Genomic DNA, 25,332 nt, shown 5'->3' with positions numbered 1-25,332 from the left:
CCATAATATTGGGCATTTGTTCTGATGCCACGGTCGATTAACACAAGCGGAGAGCGACCATCGGCTGTTATGGCGGCCCACAAAATCACCATGGCCGGCGCTTGAGTTCTGGTGGCCAACCGAAGGTGCACATTTTCAGCTGACCTCTTTAGCAAGTAAACACGATAATTTTCTTTGTTTACAAAATGCTGGACAACGAATGTTTTCTCATCGAAGAAAACCAAATTCAGCAGTTCACCACTTTCGGCGATGCAACTCTTTAGCTCTTTTGAGTCTATTTTATTTCTGTTGTGGTGTAAGTTCTTGCACTTTTTGGAATTTCAATGGCTTTACTCCGAGCTCATTTTCTAATATTTGTCGAATGAAATATTGCGATATGTTCAGCTCACGAGCCATTTTTTGGACACTGCGACGAGGGTTTCGATCAAGACGCTTCTTTATTTTTCGAACCTTTTCTGCTGATGTTGCTGTTTTCTTCCGTCAACTTCCTTAACTTCGGGCTACGCTACCAGTATCACGGTAACGAGCGATGGTACGCGACACAAATCACACTATCACGCTTGAATTCCATCACGAATAATTTTTTCTGGAAAATTCTCACCAAAATGCAAAACGCTTGTAAACTATATAATGAGCTGTCACTGGAATCATTTTTACATACACATGCTTACATAATTGCAGTCAAGCATATAATTGTGGGATTATGAATGATCTGCTTAATGTAATATAAAATGATTATGAGAGTCTGTTACTAAACTTTTATTTGCAGGTCCTACGGTCATGGGTAGTATTTGCATACCCTCAGTCATATGGCTACAGAGGGTATATTTCATTTGATACGGTCAAAACGTGCCTAGTCGAAATAACGGTTTTTGACCCTAGGTCTATTTGGACCAAATCCGTTTCAGAACATTTGGAGTCGATCTAGCGATGTTCGTCTGTCTGTCTTTCAGGCTGGCGCGCGATAACTCTCAAAGGGAGTATCCGATTTGGTCCAATCTTGACACATCGTAATATTTTTGTCAAACTTACCTCCCCCATAAGAGGTCGAAATTTTCAAACAAATATATTTTTTGCTCAGAAAGAGAAGCTATAATCCGATTTTGCTCCAACTTTGCACATCTAAATATTTGCGTCAGTGCTAGGTCTGGTGCGAAAATTAATAATATCGGTCGACTTCATCAAGTGAATCTCCCACAAAGGGTCAATATTTTGAATAATTATAACTCTTAAAAAATATGATATAAGAGTCCGATTGTTATCAAATTTTACACATCTTAATATTATTATGAGCCCAACATCTGGAAATAAGACGGAATATATCGGTCTACTCCTTCTGATACCTTCCCCACAAACGCTCAAAATTTTGGATATCCACGAAGTTGATAAAAAGCTTAATCAACATCCGATTCCATTTCAGATATGGTACATCTCAATATTTCCATTAAGACAAGATCTGTTATAAAGATGGTAGAGATCCGACCATTTATTTTGCTACCTACTTCACATAGGGTTCATGAATTCGAAAAAAAAAAACCCTCAAAGAAAGCAAAATAATCACCCAACTCTCTTCAAATTTCACACATTTTTATATTTTTGCTAACACAAGATCTGTTGTACCTTACCCATTCTTTACAACTTGCTATATCTAAATATGTGTCTCTCAACCAGAATCCTTAGAAGAATATGGAATTAATAATTTCCCATATATTTTAAAATAATCGAACATTTGCTGAGGTTATACATCTGTCGGCAAAACCGACCGATATTTTTTACTTGTTTGATAACGATAAGTCAGAAAAGAATTTCAAGGACTAAAGAGCCAAAGTCATTTATTAAAATTTGTTTAAGGATTAGTTGTAATTTTTTGAAAAGTACTTCTGAGTAACTTTAACTGGACATGGCCGCAGTTTTGAGTGCCTTTTTGGGTCCATATTTATGGATTTTGAATAATTATTTTTCGGGTGAATTTATAATTTTTATTTTTGTATTTGTACTCTTCATGGTTAGAAAATCCGCCTGCAAAAAATTTCTGGATTTTTAGTATTTTTGATAGCCTAAGCCACATTAAATTTTTTTATTTTTTATTTATTTATTTATTTATTGTTTTTGCAAAATGGTCTGGCTTTATCCCTTTATTGTTGTTTTTATTAAAACAACGTTTGTTTATTAGTGGAGAACGATGGTAATGTTTACCAGGGGGTAAGGCAGGGAATACCTAGGTTTCGGAAAGAGCCACCAATCCTCATCAGTTCCCTTGTTTTTGCCTGGGATATTCTCCCCAGAAGTTATTTTAAAAATAACTTCTATGACAAAAAACATTTTTTACCCAAGTGACGAGATCGTAAGCTCAATAGAAGAGGAACCAAAGAATTAAATAAAACTAAAATTCTCTTGGAAAGTCTTCTAAATCTTACAACCGCACTTATAAACATTTACATCTTTCTCCACTTGTTATGCTTTCGTTCAGCCTGAACGAAGTAGCATAACCATGTAAGTTGGTTTTGTCTGTTACAACAAAAACCCCTTCGTCGACCCCTTGTAACAAGTGGAGAAAGATGTAAATGTTTATAAGTGCGGTTGTAAGATTTAGAAGACTTTCCAAGAGAATTTTAGTTTTATTTAATTCTTTGGTTCCTCTTCTATTGAGCTTACGATCTCGTCACTTGGGTAAAAAATGTTTTTTGTCATAGAAGTTATTTTTAAAATAACTTCTGGGGAGAATATCCCAGGCAAAAACAAGGGAACTGATGAGGATTGGTGGCTCTTTCCGAAACCTAGGTATTCCCTGCCTTACCCCCTGGTAAACATTACCATCGTTCTCCACTAATAAACAAACGTTGTTTTAATAAAAACAACAATAAAGGGATAAAGCCAGACCATTTTGCAAAAACAAAATACTACGGTATCCCGAACAAACAAGCCACACTGTTCTATTTATTTTTTATTTGAATAAAAGTTGAACCATTTTGCTTGTGATGCATTTCTCCCATGTCTATTCCTGCCCATTAAATTATTTTTTAAGCTTTATAGTTTCCTTAAAACGAACTCTATCGTATAGTTTGAAACAAAAATTCTAACTCCGACTACAACTCCCATAGAAATATTTTCTGGCTGATGATATCATATTTATTTGTGCGATTTTTTCTTCATATCCTTTTCGCAAAATGACTAAAGTTTCTTTTTTGGTTTTTATTGATACCAAAAAAAGCAAGAAAACAACATTTATTATATGAAAACAAACCACATTAACATTTCCTCTTTCTCTTCTTTCCAGCTTTCTTATGGACTCATTCTCAAATGGCAATGGTGCCCGTCTGACATTGGGCTCTGCCGTCTTAGTCTATTTGATTGCCTACAATGAAACGACGGCACCGTGTGTGGTTTTGGCCACCATTGCGGCCACAATTTATGCAGCTTTGGCGGGTAAATATTTCAATTTTTCCCAGTCCCAGTCATGTCTGCTCAGCCCTAAAAACACGTCAATTACCTAAAACATCCCTACATGAATTTTACAACCGCTGCGATTACACCTACTTAAATTATAATGGTTTGTTCTATACTTTTTTCGTTTCTACTTTCAATTTTTTTTGTATCGCCTCCAGCACGCTGTAAAACAAGTCTGAGATCCCTACAGATGCCTTATATACGGGCCAGCAATAAATTTGACTTCGGTTGCCTTTTTCTGGCCACTTGGATGGAAATGTTGTCGGTGTTGTGTGCCTGTGGGGCATTGACGCGTACGTTGAGCATGTGTTTGGATGCCATGACTGGCGGTTTAGCACGTATCATGATTTTAGGTGAGTTCTAAACAACTTGCACAAAACACACACACACATACACTGTTAAGTGGTTGATAAGTATGGGAATGGGTAGAGATGTTGTGGTATTGCATTTTTTAATATAGACAAGAATATAATTGAATTTTTGGAATATATTTTGAAATAGATCTGAAACTTTTTTAAGGACTATTACAAGTATAAATAATATTTTTCAGAATATATTCAATTCAAAATATTCTTAACAATACTTTTTAAGGACTATAAGAGTTAGAACCAGAATATTTTGAAATTATTTTGTGAAGGACTATGAGGGATTTTGATTGATTTTGAGAACTCTAAACCTTATTTCTTTTAGATTTTTTTTCAAGGACTACGAAATCTTAAGTACTATGAAAGCAATACAAGTGGATTTTTTTAGGAATATTTTTCAAGGACTATGAGAGTATTAATCCTGGATTATTTAGGAATATTTGTTAAACATTAAAAATAATTTTTTCAGGAATACTTTTCCAAGGAATATGAAAGCATTAAACGTGGATTTTTTTAAGAACATTTTTAAGGACTATGAGAGTATTAAACATGTATTTTTACGAATATTTATTAAGCATTAAACGGGGATTTTCAGGAATATTTTTCCAAGGAATATAAGAGTATTAAATGTGGGTTTTAAAGAATATTTTTCAAAGGCTATGAGACTATTAAACCTGCATTTTTTAGGAATATTTCTTAAGCATTAAATGTGGATTTTTTAAGATAATTATTCCAAGGACTATGACAGCATTAAAATCGGATTTTTTAGGAATATTTTTTCAAGGACTATGAGACAATTAAATATTATAATATTTATTAAAGCCGATGATAGCATTAAGTCAAGGATATTATATTTTTCAAAGACTATATACCCTAGAAACGTGAATTTCTTAAAATATTTTATCAAGACCTACATACCTGGTCTAGAAACGTAGGCTTTTAAAACATATTTTTTAAAGACTATCCTGTTAAGATTCGTAGATTTAAACAAAAATGTCTTTAAAAAATATATTAGATATTAAAAAATTTTAAAGGACTTGCTATAGTTTTCAAGGACTTTCTTCCATTTAGAAAAAAAAAAATATTTTTAATGACAGTCTGGCAAAAAATCATGTTTTTAAAAAAAATAATTTTGAAGGACATTCTAGCCAAGAATCACGGATTAAAAAAATAATTTTGGAAGACACCCCGACCATAAACCGTGGATTAAAAAAATGTTTCAAACTCTTACTGCCTAAGCATGGATTTTCAAATAATTTACTAGTCAAAAATCGGGGCTTAAAAAAATTTGTCCAGAACTTCCTGGTTATAAGATTGACCAGGACTTAATAGGAAATTCCTGATCAAGACGAGTGGATTTTTAAAATCTACTTTGCAAGTACTTCGAGTCCAAGAATCGTAATTTTTTATTTTTTTCCAGAATTATCTGGTCTAAAAACGTCGATTTTTGAAAAATATTTTTTTTTAGGACATGAAAAATTTTTCATGGACTTGCTTCCTAAGAATTGAAAAAACTAGGAATACCTGACCAATAATCGTGGTTAAAAATGAATTTTTTACAAAAAAAATTCCTGGTCAAGATTCTGAACTCTCATTTTTAAGATAATCAATTTTCAAGAACCGTGAATTTTAAAAAAAAATACTTTAAGGAATTCTTGGTCAAAAATCATGTTTAAAAGAATATTTTTCAAGGACTTCCTGGCCAGAAAGCGTGGAGATGGTAAACGTCTTCCTGACCAAGAATGATTTTAAAAAATAATTCTCAAGTGTTTACTGGCCTCTAATAGTAAGTAGATTTAACAAATAATATTCAAGAAATTCATTGCCAATATTAGTGGATACAAAAATGAAATATTTAAGGATTTCTTGGGCAAAAAGTTTCAAATATATTTCAAGGTGCTCCTAGCCAAGAATTGAGGATTCAAAAAAATATTTTTCATAATTGATAATATTTTGAACAATTTAATGGTCTAGAATTGTGGATTTTGAAATATTTTTTTAAATGAATACCTGGCCAATAATCAGGGATTCAACTAAAAATAGTTTTTGAGGATTACCTGACCATAAACAGCGAATTAAAAGAACTTTTTTTCAAGGACTTTCTGGCCCAGAATCAAGGATTTAAAAACATATTATTCAAGAACTTAATCAATAATCGTGGGTTATAATTTTTTTTTTTTTTTTTTTGTCAATACCCTCCTTGAACAATTGAAAAAAAAAATCCGAAAACTACTATTTTTGTCATAGGCTGTATTACCCCTTACGAACTTCAAATATGAAATTTGAAACAGTTCAAGTGAATAATGTCGCTAAAATCGTTAAATATCGGATGGTACCGTTATATTTTGTACGAGGTTCTTTGTCATAGGCTGTAGTCCCCATTACGAACTTTAAATACGAAATATGTTACAATTCCGTTGAATAATGTTGCTGAAATAATCAAAATACCGACTATCGGGAGGTACCGTTATATGGGGGCTATACGAAAACTTGGACCTGCATAAAAAATTTTTGTTATAGACCAATCAAATTTTAATTGATTCCGGTAAATACTGTCGTTAAAATCATGAAAATACCTAATATCAGGAGGTACCGTTAAATGTGGGCTATACGAAGACCTGACCATGAAAATACCGAATATCGGGAGGATACAAAATCGTGGACTGATATGGCCCATTTACAAACTTATCTGGTAAACTATGCATGTGTGCAAAATTTTAGCCTTCTATCTCAATTCGTTCGAAAGATAGCGTGATTACAACAGACAGACGGACAGGCAGGTAGACATCGCTAGATCATCTTAGAATTTTACGCTGACCCAGAATATATGCACTTTGTAGGTCCTATTATGAATATTTTGACAAAGCTAATATACCCTCCATAGAATGGTGAAGGGTATAAAAATACCTATCCAAGAATAGCGGATTTTAAGAAATTGTTTGCAGGGACTCGTAGTTCACGAAACAGGGTTAAAAAATAATTTCCAAGGACTTTCCGGTCAAGAATGGTAGATTTAGAAACAAAAATTTTCAGGGACTTTCTTTTCATAGAAGGAAGAATTTACAGGACTAGGTACCTCCCTATAAAGGCTCACAATTTCCAACATCCAGTGTAAAAATTATGTATAGATCGAGTACCTCTGAAAATTTAAAATGAATTTTTATATGTTTGCCAGCATGAAAATTTAATAAATTTTTTCAAAGAATTTTCGAATGTATTTTCGAGGATTTTCAAAGGAAAAAAATTAAAGGCTTTCTAAACAAAACACTAGTTTTTTTTTTTAAATATTTTTAAGATTTCTCGTTCAAATTGTGGATTCTTAAAGACTTCCTAAAAAAGGCAGGCATTTTTCAAGAATATTGATCATTTTGAAGAGATTTTTGGTAAGAATTACCAATCCCTCAAGTATTTTTTTCAGGTATTTCACCGAAAAAGTATTTTTTTAAGAATAATCACTGGATTTTTATATTAAAAAAATAATAAAAAAAATTATATATTTTAAATACATACATCGGTAATTTTAATTTTTTCAAGTATGTCGACCTAAAAAAGAAAACACTTTTAAAAAATACTCGCTGTTTTTCGTACTTTTTAAAATAATATATATATACATATATATATTTTTTTCAACTATATACGTTTCCTTGTGTAGGGTAGCGTATAAAAAAGTCGTTGCACCCAATTAAAACATTCCTGTTAGTTTTCATATTTTAAGTTTTTTCCTTGCATACTTTAAGGCCGCAATTCACCAGCCAACGAACCCTGGCCAGATGTCTTGGGAGTAGCTGTGGTGTTTCTGGTGACGGGCATGTTTATGCTAGGCCTAGAGGTATGTATGCAGTATAACTTTAGTATTTTTTTTATTATTTACTGCAGTAATTGTGGACAAAGTTGTGATAGCCCACAATGGGTTGCTATGTATTTAAACAAGGTCCATAGAGGATAGAGTATTTTATCTCAATATTTAACGATGGCCCTTTTTTGTGCATTTTCATAATATATTTTATTTCTATTAGGTGAATGAATTTTTAATAAATCTTAGTTTTTTTATATTATTTTCTTTCTATTCTATAGAAATAATTTATTTGCTCTCTTTTTCCCTCTCTCTCTCTCTCTATTTTTTCTTTTCTTTGGTTTTTAGCATTCAAAGGCTTTCAGTTTTATAATGGCATTGGCCATGTTCGGCTTGAATGCCATTTTAAGTGCCGTTGGCTGGTGGAATGGCGATGCTATCGCCTGGCATGAGACTCTATTGCAGCCGAGTGGTTTCAAAAGTGTACGTATTGTATTGTTTAGAAATTTTCTTTTCTCTTTTTTTTTGGAAAATAAATAAGGGGGCATCGGACTTGAATGTGAACTTCTCATGTGAATATGGTGTAGCTGATGTTGTTGTTGTTGTGTTTATGCAAAGCAACGACACTTTTCACTTTAGTTGGTTAAAGTACACTTATGGTAATTGAAAAGCACTTTTTTTGCTTCAGGATTTTTTGTGTGTTAATAATGTTGTTGCAAGAAAAGGATGTGTGGAAATTTAAGATTTTTGCAATTAATTGGTGTGTATATAAAGTAATTAATTTTGAAAAAAAAAAAATACAGAAAATTTCTCAGTCATATTTTCAAAAGTACTGCTTGAAAACTGTTTGTTTTGGAAAAAAAAAACACCTTGAAGGTATAATTCAAAACAGGAATAGAAAGGCTTTAAACAATTTAAACATTTAAAAATGATTTTATTTATTGAGAGGAGTTTTAAAAATTTGAAAATTCATTTAAAATTTTATATTTAAAAACAGTTAAAAAAGGTGTAAGTTCGACCGATCCGAACTATAAACACACTCTAACAATTGGAACGAATTTGACAATTCTCAAAAACAATAAAATCCGTTAAAAATTCTGTTGAAATCTTAAAAATACCGAATGTTGCTGTTATATTAGGGTCTATACGACGACCTGCATCGGCCACATTTGTCATAAGCCATTACAATATTAAAATGCGAATCTTAAAAAAATCGGTGATTAATGTAGCTAAAATCACCAAAATACCGAATATCGAGAGGTACCGTCATATGGGGGCTATACGAAGACGTGGACCTGCACAGACAATTTTCTGTCGTAGGCTGTAGCATTCATTACGGACATGAAATACCAAATTTGAAACAATTCCGGTGAATAAATTTGCTAAAATCATCAAAATACCGAATATCGGGAGGTACCATTATATGGGGGCTATACGAAGACGTGAACCTGCACAGACAATTTTCTGTCATAGGCTGTAGCATTCATTACGGACATGAAATACCAAATTTGAAACAATTCCGGTGAATAAATTTGCTAAAATCATCAAAATACCGAATATCGGGAGGTACCGTTATATGGGGGCTATACGAAGACGTGGACCTGCACAGATAATTTTCTGTCTTAGGCTGTAGTATCCATTTCGAACTTCAAATACCAAATTTGAAACAATTCCGGTGAATAAATTTGCTAAAATCATTAAAATACCGAATATCGGGAGGTACCATTATATGGGGGCTATACGAAGACGTGAACCTGCCCAGACAATTTTCTGTCTTAGGCTATAGTATCCATTGCGAACTTCAAATGCCAAATTTGAAACAATTCCAGTGAATAATGTGGCTAAATTCATCAAAATACCGAATATCGGGAGGTACCGTTATATGGGAGCTATACAAAAACGTGGACCTGCACAAACAATTTTCTGCCATAGGCTGTAGCATTCATTACGAACTTCAAATACCAAATTTAAAACAATTGCGGTGAATAATGTCGCTAAAATCATCAAAATACCGAATATCAGTAGGTAGGTACCGTTATATGTGGGCTATACGAAAATGTGGATCTGCATGGCCCATTTGGCCAGAAAGTCCTGCAGATATATTATACATTTGGGTAAAATTTTATCACCCTACTTCATTTCGTTCGGAAGATAGAGTGATTTCCACAGACGGGCGGACATCGCTAAATCAACATGGAATTTTTTCTGAAATGAAAAACTTAAAATACCCTCCATAGCATGGTGGAGGGTATAAAAATGTAGAAATCATACACAAATCCATCACACGAGGCAATACAACACCAAAAAATGTTTTCCGACCAAAACATTTAAATAGACATTAACTATTCAAGTGAATGGCAGAACTGTTTCCGCAAGCGGACACATTCGTGACAAATATAATTAAGCCTATGCACGAATATTGCCAAAAAAAAATGTTCGCTTACCAACAGGGGAAGTAGAATAAATATATTTTATTCGAATATGTGTACATATATAACATTCAATACTTCGTCAACACAGATAAGAGACACAACGTCGGGAGTCAGACATAGCAAAGTTCATGGAAAATGGAAATTTATGAGTAAGAGGCGGACGAATGAGGTAAACGTTAAGTTTTCATTAGCCCCGTATCTCCCTCCCTGAAAATTAATTTTTTCCCCAAAACTTTTGGGGTTTCTAAAAACGAATATGAAATCGAAAAAACTTAAAACAGAAAGTACCTATACATGGTAAGGTAGATCTACCAGCTGATTGCAATTTTTATACCTACACCGCATGGTGGTAAGGGTATTATGTGTTTGTGCATTTGTTTGTAATACGGAGAAGGAAACAAGATAGACCTATAGTTACTTCTGAGGATCTTCATAGAATTACTTTCTGAGTCGATTTATGCATGTCAGTCCGTGCGTCTGTCCATGTGTTCTTGTGGTCAGGTCGCATTTATTGTCCGATTGAGATTAAATTTACCACAAAATATTTGTTTGGCCCAAGGATGAACCTAATTGAAATTGCTGAGAATCGGTTCAAATTTAGATATAGCTCCCAAATATATATATTCAACCGAATTCGAGTTAATTGTCGACCAAACGGCCAATATCAGTCCAAATAACCTGAATTTTTGCATATCCTACCAAAATTCAGTCCAGAAGCAAGTACACCAAATTTGGTGAAAATCGGTTCAGATATAGCTATAGCTCCCATATATATGTTTCAACCGATTTGATGTTTAAGTCTCTCACATTCGTAATACTCATTTCACAAGAATGATATTCGGTATCAGATATCAGATACAGCCCAGAAATACCTCTGCCAAATTTTATCGAGGTTGGTTCAGATTTGGATATAGCTTCCATAAATATCTTCAACCAATTTCGGGTTAATTGTCCACCAAATGTACAATATCACCCTACATGACCTGAATTTTGGTACATCCGACCAAATTCAGTCTGGAAGCAAGTACGTCAAATTTCGGTTCAGATACAGCTATAGCTCCCATCTATATGTTTTATCCAATTTGGTGTAATATTCACTCTATAACAATGATATTTGGTACCAGATATAAGATACAGCTCAGAGCTTCAATTTTTTGGTAAAAATCGGTAAAGATATAGCTATAGCTGTCATATATATATTTCATCCCATTTGGTATTAAAGTGCCTCACATGCTTAATATGCACTCCAGAACAATGATATATGATACCGGACATCAGATACTGCTCGAAAATACCTCTGCCAAATTTTCAATAAACAGGGTGAGATAAAAACTGACTTTGTTGCAGTAATAATAATAATTTTAATATTTTTTTAAGAATTTTATTGAATGGAAGCAAAAAAATGTCGGAAGTAACATCAAATTTTAGAATAAGTTTAGGTTTTTCGAATTGGTCACCTTTGGCACGAATTATGGCCTTCAAACGGTATCCGGAGATTTTGGTGGCCATTGTGCGCTGGAAATAAAGCGAGGAACCTCATTTTGTAACCATTCTTGGGTGGTGCGTGCTGAGTGCGATGCTGCTGAGTCCTGTGGGAATGTCCAAGGTCTGCGGCCAAAATGTTTGCGTGCCCAAGGCTTTAATACACCATCTAGAATATTTTGGTATTTATTCTGATACCACGGTCAAACAATACGAGCGTAGAGCGACCATCGGCTGTTATGGCGGCCCACACCATTAGCATTGCCGGTTCTTGAGTTCTATTGGCCAACCGAAGGTGCACATTTTCAGCTGACCTCTTTGGCAAGGAAACCCGATCATTTTGTTTGTTTACAAACTGCTGGACAACGAATGTTTTCTCATCGAAGAGAAAACCGAATTCGGCAGTTCACCAATTTCGGCCAAGCGGAGCAACTCTATAGCTCTTTTGAGTCTATTTTGTACTTGTTTAAATGTCAATGGCTTTACCCCGACCTCATTTTTCAATATTTGCCGAATGGAATATTGCGATATGTCCAGCTCACGAGCCATTTTTCGGCCATTGCGAAGCGGATTTCGATCAAGTCGCTTCTTTACTTTTCGAACCATTTCTGCTGATGTTGCTGTTTTCTTTCGTCCACTTCCTTGACGTCGGGCTACGCTACCAGTATCACAGTAACGAGCGAAGGTACAAGACACAAAAGATCTGTTCACATTTAAATGCTGGAGTGCTCTAATGATAGCCACTTTTGGTTTTCCAGCCAAATATAAGGAAATCACACTACTACGGTAGAATTCCACCACGAATAACTTTTTATCTGGAAAATTCTCACCAAAATTCCTTTGTACGCTTGTAAACAATACAATGAGCTATCACTGGAATAATTTAAACAGCTGTCGGACGAGTGGCTTAGAAATGACAGCAGTCATCTCAACCTGTATTCTGGATCAGCGTAAAATTCTAAGATGATATAGCCCTGTCCGCCCGTACGTCTGATGTAACCACGCTAGAGTAAGCACGAATTAATATAGGAAGCTAAAATTTTTCACAGAACTGTCTTTTGTCTGCAACCAGTTCGCAGATGGGCTATGTCGGTCCACTATATCGTATATCTCCCACCATATCGGCACCTTCCGATGGATATTCGCTATTTTTGATGATTTTAGCCACATTTTTCTGAAAATCCACAAAAGGGGTTCCTTGTGAATACATCGCCCTCTGGAAGATAATTGGCCATATAGATCCACGATGTGATTTATCCATTCGGCATATGACGCTTCCTCCTGATATTCGGTATTTTGATGATTTTAGCCACATTTTTCAATGGAATTGTCTGAAAATCCACAAAATGATTTTCATGTGAGTACTTTATTCTCTACAATAATTAAGAATAGAATAAATGTGTATATTGGTCAGCGATGTCGTATAGCCCCCATTTAACGGTACCTCCCGATTTTCGGTATTTTGAAGATTTCAGGCAAAATTTTCAATGAAATTGTCTAAAAATCCACACATGGGGTTCCTTCTGAGTACTTCACCTCCTAGAAAAGAATTTTTTACATAGGTCCACGTTTTAGTATAACGCCCATATATCGGTACCCCCAGGGAATCGGTATTTTCATGATTTTTGCGACATTATTCACCGGAATTTTTTCAAATTTCGTGTTTGAAGTTTGGAACCTTACTACAGCCTATGACAAAAACTACTTAAGCAGGATTTGTATACCACCCATATAAGGGTTTAAATGTGAGCGGTATTTTTCGACGATTTTTTTAATAGTGGCAGGTATAAAAATTTCGGCCCTGCTGAACTTAACTACTTTCTTACTTGTTATGACGAGTATTTTTCAACGTTTCTTTCTTTTTTTTTTTTGAAAATTTGAAAATTTCTTCCAAATGTTGGAGGCTATTAAAAATTAGGCCCGGAAGTGCGGGGAACTTGTTCTCTCTGATAAGGTTACTTTGTGATACTAAACGCCGATACACATATCTTCTCCTTTTAAATATACGTTAATACTGGGATATCCTGTAATATGTTTTCAGTGTACTGCACTTTTGGCTTTATATAAATGGTCTCCTCATTTTAGTTACTTACCGCCACTGCCTTATTGACGTTTTCCTTTCCCGTGGAGTGTCCAAGCCCCAAGACCGGTTGGAAACGGTTCACAGGATTATTTATGATTCTCTTTGTGACGATATCACTGCTATTGGCTTCCGGTTGTTTAACCACAATATTGCACTACAAGTAAGTAGACCTCTAAAAATTTGATTAGAATTTCTTGTAGGACTTAATAAATTTAATATTTTTTTTCCTTAGACCCATAGAGGAATATGCAGCCGTCCCATTGTTTCACATTTTGGATGAAAATAATTTCCATAAATTAGTACCCGCAGCTGCCTGTATGTTAATGTTAACAGTAACCGGTGCCTTTTTAGAGCTATTTCCGGAACTATATCGTATTATAGTACGTTTCGCCACATCGGAATGGCGGATATTGACGAAGCAGATTGCCTATGAAAGTTCGGAAAGTGGTAATCCGGTGTTGGCGGTTTTTATAGCGGGTATGAGGTTTTTATTTCATAAATTTTTGGAAATTAAAATAATTATCTTTTTTTTTCTTGGAAATAGGAAGCCTTTGTGCCATGTTGGCATTTGCTTGCCCCCTGCAAAATCTCTCCTATATGCTGGCCGCCAGTCATTTGTGTGCAGTGTTCTTCCGAGCTTTCTATTTGCTCTACACGCCCTTCCGTCCAAAATTTATATTGCAATGTAGTAAGTGTCAACATTTAATAATAATTAAAGATGAGATTTTTCAAAGTGTCTTACTTTTCAGACACAGATTCTTCATTATCATATAGCCGACTGAATACCGAACCCATCACCCATAGTTCTTCGTCGGCCCGCCTAAAGCGCAGCATCTGGAACTTGAGTGTTGGCAAACAGGCTCCAAATAAAAAACCCAAAGCAAAATCAAAAAATAAACAAGAAGTGGAGAAGGAGTGGTTACTTTTGGGTGAGCCAACATCACCCTGCCCCCAAAGGGAGACCAAAGATGTTGAGTCCACGATATTATCCGATGGAGAGCCTCCGGTGAGTTTAATTACTTTTAATACCAAAGAAGAATGTTTATAATTTCCATCTCTTCTATAGCCCTCGGATTTCGAGTACCCGGATAAATTTGATAACAGCGATTCGGATACATCAACGGATATTGATGCCATTGTCGATGAGTACCGCCAAAAGGTTAAAGTGGCCACAGCCGGTCCATTGGACAGAACGGCTCGCATACCCACAGTCTCTTCGTGGCGTGTCACCATATTTGCAATTGTGGTTGTGTTTTTGGGTGTAGCTTTAAGTTTGGCCGGCATTTTTATGCATTGGGCGCCAGCGGCATTCACGGGGTCAATAGGTGAGTTTGAGACACTTCTTTATAATTAGAATTATTCACTAATCCTCTGAACATGGAAGACCCTACAGAGATCTTAAAGACCATCTAGAGATCTCTTATACATAGAGGACCTTTAGATAGAGAGAACACTGTTCCACGAGCTTATACAGACTGAGACCCTTAAAGGTCCTCTTTACCGAGAAGGCTCCTCAGAGGTCATCTATAACGAGAAGACCTATCAGAGGTCTTCCATACCTAGAAGAGCCCTCAGAGGTCTTCCATATCTAGTAGAGCCCTCAGAGGTCTTCTATACGAGAAGACCCTTTAGAGGTCTTCTATACCGAGAAAACCCAATAGAGGTCTTATATACAGAGAAAAACCCCTTTAGAGGTCCTCTATACAGGAAATACCCCTCGGCGATCTGCTATACATAGGATACCCCTCGGCGATCTTCTATACATAGAAGACCCCTCAGAAGCCTTCTATAAAGAGAATACCCCTCAGAGGTCTTCCATGCCAAGAAGACCTCTTAAAGGTCTTTCATACCGAGGAGACCCCTCAGAGGTCTTCTATACCGTGGAGACCCCTCAGAGGTCTTCTATACCGATGAGATCTCTTAGGGGTCTTGTATACCGAGGATATCTCTTAGACATCTTGTATGCCGAGAAGACCACGCAGAGGCCTTCTATGCAGAGAAGACCCCTCAGAGATCTTCCATGCCGAGAACACCCCTCGAAGGTCTTCTATACCGAGGAGACCCCTCAAAGGTCTTCTATGCAGAGAAGACCCCTCAGAGGTCTTCTATACAGAGAAGACCCCTCAGAGGTCTTCTATACATACCCCTCAGAGGTCTTCTATACAGAGAAGATCCCTCAGAGGTCTTCTATACCGAGAAGATCCCTCAAAGGTCTTCTATACCGAGAAGACCCCTCGGAGGTCTTCTATAAAAAGAAAACCCCTCAGAGGTCTTCTATACAGAATGAAGAACCCTTAGAGGTTCCAGAGAGGTCTTTCATAGAGTGAAGACCCCTAAGAGGTTCTCTCTATCCCGGAAGGCCTAAATATCCTCAGAAGTCTTCCATATAAGTAAAGCCCCCTCAGAGGTTTTTCATATACAGAGAAGGCTCCCCACTCCAAAATACTCCTCAGAGGTCTTCCATATCCGGGAAAACTCCTCCGAGGTCATTCATAAGGTCTTCGGAGGACTTCTTCTATATGGATGAACCTTCGTTGGCCTTTTCTACCTTAAGAATATTTTACATCTCAAATTAACCCTTCTCTCCCCTTATCCCCTTTCAGGTGTCTTCATAATAAGCCTCATGATGCCGCTAATACCCAAATACACCGGCAGTGTGGTCAATGTCAGTCCCGTTATTTGCTGTTCGGCCATTTTTATTGGCTGTATTCTCTTCGCTTCTTGTGCTCAATATTCATGGCCTGCGATTTTATTTTGGATTGTAGCTGGTCTCATCATGTTAATACGTTGTGATAATATTTGTTGTGATTGTCTGAATCAAGATCGCAGTGGGTCATTAAATGAACAACTTTTACCCAGTGTCACACCCGGATCCACAGCTGCTTCGGCAGGGACGACAACAATTCGTATGCCACGACCACCCAAGGGCTTCATCACAATACCGACACACATCAATGCACCGAGATGACATTCGGAGTCCTCTGAGGGTGAAGATTTGTTCAACGAGGACTTTAATATTCGTGATTTTGAGGAGGGCGATGAGGATGGGGATCCTAATGGAGATTGGACTGAATGATTGCGTGTGGAGTGTTAACCAACAAGCTAGTTAGAAATTCAAAATATTTACAAAAATCAGCTTTTTTACTCGTTACTAAGATGCCTGATGCTATAGCATGGACGAGAGTGGAAGTTTTTGCAAGCAACAAAATTGAAGAAACTATTTTTATATAGCCTAGAGGACTATTGAAATTTAGGAAAAAAATAAAATTATTTTTTTTTCGAAATTATTGCAACAATCAATTTAAAAAAAAGAGCAATTAAAAATTTTGAATATTTTTTTTTCTTAAATTCTAATTAAAATAATTATTACCAAATATGAATGGAGACTTTATACGGGCTTTACTTAGTCTTTAAGATGTTTATTAAAGTTGTCAAAGAAATCAAATTGAAAAAGAAACAAAAACAACAACAACAACAACAAACGAAAGTATTATGTTTTCAAATAAAAACGTCGAAGAATAAAACAAATTTGAATTAAAGAGTATTTTACTACTTCATCTTGGTTTCCTTACAGTTCCAAAATATCGATTTTTCTGAAACTTTTCAGATTTGAACAAAAATTGCTAAACTCGGATTTTTTTTTTATTATTTTTTAAGAGTTTAATGAGACTAAACGTCCGTGTTTGTGTTTTTTTTTTTTTTTTTTAACTGAACAGCGGCTCGAAGACGTAGATTTTAATGATTTTTAAATGAATTATTTCAAAGTCGGACAAGCTCTTATATTGGACTTTTGCTAATTTTTTCTAAGAATTGTCCAAGAGCTCAACACTGGGATTTTCAATGAATATTTTCAACATCTGACCAGGAATCCCCTTGTGTAGATTCTGAAGCGTGGATTTTTAATGAGTTTTCCAAACACTCAAAGGGGAATCATTCAGTCAAATATTTTATTAAATTTTTAGAAGTCAACAATCGTTGAATTTTTTTTAATATTTTTTAGAACTGATCAACAGCTCCTAAACTTGGATCCTTTGTGAATATTTTCGTAGCCAACCAATTGCTGCAGCACGTGAATTGTTGATGATATTTTTCAGAGCTCACAAAATGACTTTAAACGGGAATAAGTAAAACTTTTTTCCAGGCCTGACCAACAGCTCTAAAACATGGACTTTTAAAGAATGTTGTCCAAATCTGTTTGAGAGCTTAAAGCTATAAAAGAACTTAAATGAAATAGCCATTTTACACGGATTTTTTCTCAGAGCTGAGCAACATTTCTCAAGTGTGGATCTTTTATAAACTTTTTTATGGCTTTAAATTGGATTTTTAATAATTTCAGACTGACTAAAAGCTTTTAAAATTGGATATTCGTGTATAGTGGAATATTTATTTTCCCAGAGTAGATTTGTTTACGAATATGTCAGAGCTGACCAACTTAAAATTAATTTTTAACGGCTCTTAATATGTGATTTAAGCGGATGGCTAACCTATAATGGTATTTAATAATTTTTTTTTTTTTTTTAATAATTTCAGACTGACTAAAAGCTTTTAAAATTGGATATTCGTGTATAGTGGAATATTTATTTTCCCAGAGTAGATTTGTTTACGAATATGTCAGAGCTGACCAACTTAAAATTAATTTTTAACGGCTCTTAATATGTGATTTAAGCGGATGGCTAACCTATAATGGTATTGTTATGAAAAGTGCACAAAATGTTTAATCCAGTTATTTCCAGCTCCATTTCAATTTCCATGTTAACAGACAACAGGGTCTCATTGCCGAACTAGAAACTCATGCGTTTCATGAACTATTATTTTTATACCTTCAGCCATAAGGCTAGATATACCCTCAGCCATATGGCAAGAGGGGGTATATATCTTATGATACGGTCAAAACGTGCCTCATCGAAGTTACAGTTTTAGAACCTATGTCTCCTTGAACCAAATCCGTTTTAAGACATTTGGAGTAGATCTAGCGATGTCCGTACGTCCGTCTGTCGGTCTGGCTGGCTGGTGTTCACGATAACTCTCCAAGGGAGTATCCGATTTGTCCAAACTTGGTACATAGTAATATTTTTGTCAAAAAGGTAAACATCTTCACAGAAAATAATTTACCTAATAGAACATCTTGGCAAATCCTAATGTTTTCATCAGCCCTAAATTAGGTGCAGAAATGGGCAATATTGGCGCACTCCATCAAATATCTCCCACACGAAGGGTCAACATTTTGAATAGTTATAAAACTTTTATAATATGAAATAAGTATCCGATATTCTTCAAAGTTGGCACGTGCCAATATTTCTACCAACAGAAAATCTTGTAGGAATATGGACTACATCCTCTGGTAGCTCTCCCACAACGGGTCAAAATTTTGAATCACAATGAAGCTCATAAAAAGCGAAATTATCATTCGATTCCTTTCAAACTCGGCACATTCCAATGTTTCCATCAATACAATATCTGGAGTGAAGATGGGATCTATTGATCCACTCTTTCCGGTACATCCCACACAAAGAATCCAAATTTTATATATCCATGAAGCTTGTAAATTGCGAAGTAACCACCCAATTCTCTTCAAATTTAACTTATACCTCCCCAACAAAATGTTAATTTTTTTTATTAACAAAACGTTCATTAAACATGAAGTAGGCCTCACATTCCCTTCAAATTTTCAATATTTCTAGCAATACAATAACTGGTGTGTAGATGTATCTCCCGATATTCGGGTCGACTCCTTGCGGTACCTCTCCCACAAAGGGTCAACATTTTGAATAACCATGAAGCTTTTAAAAAGCGAAATAAGCATCAGATTCTCTTCAAATTTTACTTATTCCAATATTTTTATTAATACGAGATCTGGTGTGAGGATGGTATAAATCGGACCGCTCCTTCGGCCGTCGCCCCTATAAACGGATTAAGATTTTGAATAACAAATAAATAAACGTTGTTTTTTTAACATATTTTTACTAACATGAAGATGATAGATATCGGCACACCCCTTCTGCTACCTCCACCAAGAAGGGTCAAACTTTTTATTAATACTCTTATAATGAATCTCTCATAACTTGCACATCCGTATGCGATGAAGTGGAACCTTTCTATCCACTATATCTGGAATCTCAGGCATATTTCAATATTTTCCATAAATTTTCACATCTTTCATATAAAGTAAAGGGTGTAGCCGATATAGGTCACATACGAATTGGTCAATATTGGCCAACTGCTTCGGAACTCAAAATAGACTCATAAGAGCTAAAGAAATGTTTCGCTTGGCCGAAAGTAGTACACTGCCGAATTTGGTTTTCACCGATGAAAAAACATTCGTTGTCCAGCAGTTTGTAAACAAACAAACAAACAAATGATCGTGTTTACTTGCCAAAGACGTCAGCTGAAATGATGATGTGCACCTTCGGTTGGCCACCAGAACTCAAGCGCCGGCCATGGCGATGTTGTGGGCCGCCATAACAGTTAATGGCCGTTCTCCGCTCGTATTAATCGACCGTGGCATCAGAATAAATGCCGAATATTATCGCGAAAATATTCTGGAGGGTGTATTAAAGCCTTGGGCACGCAAACATTTTCGCCGCAGACCTTGGACCTTCCTACAGGACTCAGCACCATCGCAATCAGCACGCGCCATCCAAGAATGGTTACAAAATGAGGCTTCTCGCTTCATTTCCAGCGCCCAATGGCCACCAATATCTCCGGATAACAATCCGTTGGACTATTGTGTCTGGAGTATTTTGGAAAGCAAGGTTGACACTAAAAATACCAAAGTGTCGATCACCTCAAGCAAACGCTTCGCCGGGAATGGGAAACATACCGCAGAGCAACATTCGGCCAGCGTGTGACGGTTTCATTGGCCGTTTGAAGGCCATAATTCGTGCCAAAGGTGACCAATTCGAACAAATCTAAACTTATTTTAAAATTTGATGTTATTTCCGATATTTTACATTCAATAAAATTGAAAAAAATTTGAAAAATTATGGCATTTGACTTTGTTGCAGTTTATTTATCTCAGCCTGTATATCTAAAAATGGGCCGCTGATACCCGATGTGAAATTTTTAAACACCGATACTCCCGTCCCATATTTTTACCTATACCTCCATATTTGTTTCCGGTTTTGCTGTGATTTTTGAGAAATTTGATTTTTGTCACACCGACTACACAATGTATTATTCCATATTAACTATTTTTATACCCTCCACCATACTATGGAGGGTCTTTCCGTTTGTAACTCCTCGAAATACTCATGCCAGACCCAACAAAGTGTACATATTCTTGATCAGCGTAAAATTCTAAGTCGATTTAGCGATGTCCGTCTGTCTGTCTGTTGTAATCACGCTATCTTTTGAACGAAATGAGATCGAAGGCTAATGGTAAATGGGCCATGTTGGTCCACGTTTTCATATAGCCCCCATATAAAGGTATCTCCCGATATTCGGTATTTTGATGATTTTAGCGACTTTATTCACCGGAATTTTTTCAAATTTGATATTTAAGTTCCAAAGGGATAGTACACCCTAAGACAGAAAAATAACTATGCACGTCCACGTCTTCGTATAGCCCCCATATATCAGATATCGTATTTAAACTTCGTAATGAATGCTACAGCCTCTGACAGAAAATTGTCTGGCTGGTCCAGGTCTTCACGCAGCTCCCATATAACGGTACCTCCCTATATACGATATTTTGATGATGTGAATTGAATATGGTAATGGCTTGTGACAAACAATGCCTTTGTAGGTCCACGTCGTATAGACCCCAATAAAACGGCTATATTCGGTATTTTTAAAATGTAAACAGAATTTTATTTTTTGAAAATGTTCTAATTCGTTCCAAATGGTGGAGGGTATTCATTGCCCGGCCGAACTTACTGCTTTTTACTTGTTATTTGTTTTCATTTTTATGCCCACTGTGCCCATCTCAACAAGTTATGATAATCTACAACTAATTGACATTTATTGTTATCTTAATGGCTAGTGTGTGTGTGGCTCTCTCATTCTCTCAAATTTAAACAAATTTCTGGATAAGAGAACAAAACTTAATTTATATTTTCAAAAAAAAAAAATAAACTAAAACAAAATTATGTAAATTGAACGGAATGCCAGTTATTGCTCTGTGGAGCAAATGAAGCGTTCTGATTTAGTAGCGTTTGGAGCGTGATCGCGGAAGAAAGCATTGCAGGGCTACCAGTGGAAATTTTAAACAAAAGCGATTGTTTAACAATTGTCAAGAATTGTTTAAATTTGTCCAGTGACAATGCATTTGAATTGTTGTCGCACAGAGTTGTGAAATCCTCCAGCGATTTGGTGGGATTTATGGGTGAATATTATAAATTGGAAATAGATATTAAAGAGGGGGTAAGTTTTGATTTGTTGATTTTTTTTTTTTTTTTTTTTTTTGTAATTTTGAAAATTAAAATATTTAATTTTTTTTTCGTCCATAGAATTCTGATACCGAGAGACATCTGAATTTTTTTGTTAAATCCGTCCCCGTCACCAATGAAGTCTATCGCGATGAATGCGAACGCAAAGGGTTCTTTCGCAAAGAATCCAGCATTTATGCCAATATTTTACCAAATATTCAACGTTTTGCCCCGGCAGATTTATTTCCCAAATCATATCTGGTGCGATCGGATATTTTAGTTTTGGAAGATTTTTCCATACCCGAAAAGGGTTTCAAGCAGTTATCGAAAAATGACGTTTACACAACGAAACATTTGCAATTGTGTTTACAACTGCTGGCCAGATTTCATGCCGCCAGCCTTGCCTGGGAAGCCGAAGCGTCACTGAATATTGGTGAACAGTTCAAGGATGTGCTCATCGAATTGCAGCTAACTGCGGCAAATGAGTGGTACATAACGGGCATTCAGGTGTGTTAATTTTTAACAACAAAAGAAAATTTTGTTTAATATTTAAATTTGTGATTCCCTCACAGGCCGCCTTGTACATAGCCCAAACTCATCCCAAATATCAGTACCCCGAGGCCCAGGAATTCATCAATCAAAAACTTTACCAAGTATTTCTGGATATGGAGGAGTTATCCAAATCCTCGAAAACTCTACGCAATGTCTTGTGTCATCGTGACTCGTGGAACAGCAACATATTTTGGAAATATGACAAACTCGACAAAGAACCTCTAGAGTGTCGCATTGTCGATTTCCAGCTGACCCGTTACAGTCCTCCGGCAATAGATGTCCTCAATTTTCTCTATAATAATTTTGAAAATCCTCAACGCAGAGATAAAGAGGTGCCAGACCTATTGAAATATTATCACAAAACTTTGAGAGAAGAATTGAAACGTTTGAATTTAAGTGAAGACCTGATACCGCAACAAGAATTTGAAGAAGATTGCCGCAAAGCTCTGCTGGCTGTCTTAACTCTGCGATCAATTTGTGTGCCATTATTTAATTTACCCCCAGGATGGGCCGCCCACATGCGTGCCACCGAACCCAAGACATTTGATGCCTATATGAATAGTGAGCGAATTGCAATGTTTGAGAGGGTCTCTCAGATGGATCCCACCTATATGGGAAAGATACAATATCCATTGCAGGAGATCATGGAATATTTTAATTTTAAGCCAAAATAAATTAATCTGAATGAATGAAATAAAATCGATGTTAATAAAAAAGTAAAGTAATTGACTGGCTGACTTAACGATTCATCAACGCCCAGACGAAACGGCTGAAGCTAAAATCTTGAAATTTTGGGTGAGGGTCTTGACCCCTTCGGACCAAGAGTGACCTCTGGCTGGGTTTTTGGAGCTCGGTACTTGGTATTTGACGAAGCAGTAGAGCTAGAACTCTTAAATTTTAGTGTGAGGGTCTTGACCCCTTCGGACCAAGAGTGACCTCTGGCTGGGTAATCGGAACTCGGTACTTGGTATTTGACGAAGCAGTAGAGCTAAAACTCTTAAATTTTTGGAATGAGGGTCATTGATAGAGTGTATGATGGATGTACAAAAGGGTTTTTGGAAATTCGCCCTATAAGTGTACGAAAAGTACTAAAATGTACTATATTTGGTATTTTTTCGTATTGTATGTGAACGCTTAGAGCTAAAAACTTAAAATTCGGAGTGGGAATTAAGGTTGAGGAGAAGAGTTGATGTAAGGAGGTAGTTTTTGAAGTGTGTACGCATGTATATGAAAAGTACTAAAAGGTACTAAATTTAGTACAATTTAAATTTGGAGAAACGAATGGAGCTGGAATCCTGAATTTTGAAAATAACATTATTGGCGGAGTAGAAGGATTGAGATATGGAGAAAGTTTTCGAAATATGTACATATGTGCACGAAAAGTACCAAATGCTACTAAATTTGGTACAATTTCGATTAGGGTGCGATAGAGCTGAAACTTGAAATTATGAATTCTGAAATACGATTACTATTGCATTCTTGGATTGAGGAATGTAGATAGTTTTGGGAATTCGTACTTATTTGTACTAAATGGTATTAAATTCAACACAATTATGAAATTTGGGAGAACCAATCGAGTTAGAATCCTAAAATTTAGAAATAAAATTTCTATTGCATTGTAGGACTGAGGTATATAGGCAGTTTTGGAAATTCATACTTATGTGTACTAAATGGTACTAACAACAGATAAAAATAGACTCAAAAGAGCTAAAGAGTTGCTTAGCTTGGCAGAAAGTGGTGAACTGCCGTATTTGGTTTTCTCCGATGAGAAAAAAAAAATCCTTGTCCAGCAAAATGATCGTCGGTTACTTGCCAAAGAGTTCAGCTGAAAATGTGTATCTTCGGTTGGCCACCAGAACTCAAGCGCCGCCCATGGTGATGGTGTGGACCGCCATAACAGCCGATGGTCACTCTGCGCTCATATTAATCTACCGTGGCATCTTAATAAATGCCGAATATTATTGCGAAAATATTCTGGAGGGTGCATTAAAGCCTTGGGCCGCTGACCTTGAACATTCCAACAGGACTCAACACGTGCCACCCAAGAATGGTTAAAAAATGAGGTTCCTCGCTTCATTTCCAGCGCACAATGTCCACCAAATACCAATCCGTTGGACTATTGTGTCTGGAGTATTTTGGAAAGCAAGGTCGGAACTAAAAAATAATTTTACCATTCTAAAGTCTGGTGATAAGTAGTAAAATATCTTGTACTCCCATCACTCTGCCGGCTGGTGTGAACGATAAGTCTCGAAGGGAGTATTCGATATTGTCCAAACTTGGTACATCGTAAGATTATTATGAAATTTAAACCGAGTTCGAAGACGGACAATGTCGGTTCAATCCTTCTGAAACCTTCCCCACAAAAGATCGAATTTTTCAAAAAAAAAAAAAAATTACTGCTCAGAAAGAGAAAGGATAATCCGATTTTGCTCCAAGTTTGCTAATCCTAATATTTGCATCGGTGCTAGGTCAGGTGCGAAAATGGACAATATCGGTTCACTCCATCTAATACCTACCCCACAAAAGATCAAAATTTTGAATAATCAGAAATCTTATAATATGTGATATAAGTGTCCGATTGTCGTCAAATTACACACATCACAATATTTTTATTAAGCAAGGGTCCGATGTGAAGATGCGTAATATCGGTCCACTCCTTCTGGTACATCCACCACAAAGGGTAAAAATTTTGAATGTCCTTGAAATTCATAAACGAAAAATTAACATCCAATTCCAATTAGACTTGGCATGTTTCAATATTTTCATTAATACAAGATCTGTTATAAATATGGTATAGATTCAGCCATTCCTT

At 36.0% G+C, this 25,332-nt stretch overlaps 2 protein-coding genes across 2 annotated transcripts in view; both read left to right on the top strand.

Annotated features, from left to right (window-relative positions):
• The window catches only part of LOC101894384 (uncharacterized), a 32,670-nt gene extending 15,590 nt beyond the window's left edge, over positions 1–17,080 (top strand). Inside the window, exons 2-11 of the mRNA XM_011294496.3 lie at positions 3,278–3,426; positions 3,606–3,800; positions 7,550–7,641; positions 7,954–8,088; positions 13,605–13,762; positions 13,835–14,079; positions 14,147–14,290; positions 14,352–14,608; positions 14,669–14,927; positions 16,206–17,080. Of these exons, the coding sequence (XP_011292798.2) occupies positions 3,278–3,426; positions 3,606–3,800; positions 7,550–7,641; positions 7,954–8,088; positions 13,605–13,762; positions 13,835–14,079; positions 14,147–14,290; positions 14,352–14,608; positions 14,669–14,927; positions 16,206–16,570 (1,999 nt within the window). The 3' untranslated portion in view covers positions 16,571–17,080. The remainder of the gene's footprint in view (positions 1–3,277; positions 3,427–3,605; positions 3,801–7,549; positions 7,642–7,953; positions 8,089–13,604; positions 13,763–13,834; positions 14,080–14,146; positions 14,291–14,351; positions 14,609–14,668; positions 14,928–16,205) is intronic.
• Positions 17,081–21,730: 4,650 nt separating this feature from the next.
• LOC131801821 (uncharacterized) lies at positions 21,731–23,230 on the top strand. The gene is made up of 3 exons (XM_059120789.1): positions 21,731–21,963; positions 22,050–22,475; positions 22,541–23,230. The coding sequence occupies exons 1-3, from the start codon at positions 21,922–21,924 to the stop codon at positions 23,192–23,194; spliced, it is 1,122 nt and encodes a 373-aa protein (XP_058976772.1). The 5' UTR covers positions 21,731–21,921; the 3' UTR covers positions 23,195–23,230.
• Positions 23,231–25,332: the final 2,102 nt, after the last annotated feature.

The sequence above is a fragment of the Musca domestica genome, unplaced genomic scaffold (genome assembly GCF_030504385.1).
Source record: "Musca domestica strain aabys unplaced genomic scaffold, Musca_domestica.polishedcontigs.V.1.1 177, whole genome shotgun sequence".
In the NCBI taxonomy this organism is placed as follows: domain Eukaryota; kingdom Metazoa; phylum Arthropoda; class Insecta; order Diptera; family Muscidae; genus Musca; species Musca domestica.
This window is presented reverse-complemented; position numbering and strand designations above follow the sequence as displayed.

What these genes read in the sequence shown, in the direction of transcription:
- LOC131801821 (XM_059120789.1), top strand. Translation starts at nt 21,922, where the DNA reads ATGGGTGAATATTATAAATTGGAAATAGATATTAAAGAGGGG. An exon ending in AAATAGATATTAAAGAGGGG is followed by an intron (nt 21,964 to 22,049) that starts GTAAGTTTTGAT and finishes TTTCGTCCATAG; the next exon opens with AATTCTGATACCGAGAGACA. An exon ending in GGTACATAACGGGCATTCAG is followed by an intron (nt 22,476 to 22,540) that starts GTGTGTTAATTT and finishes ATTCCCTCACAG; the next exon opens with GCCGCCTTGTACATAGCCCA.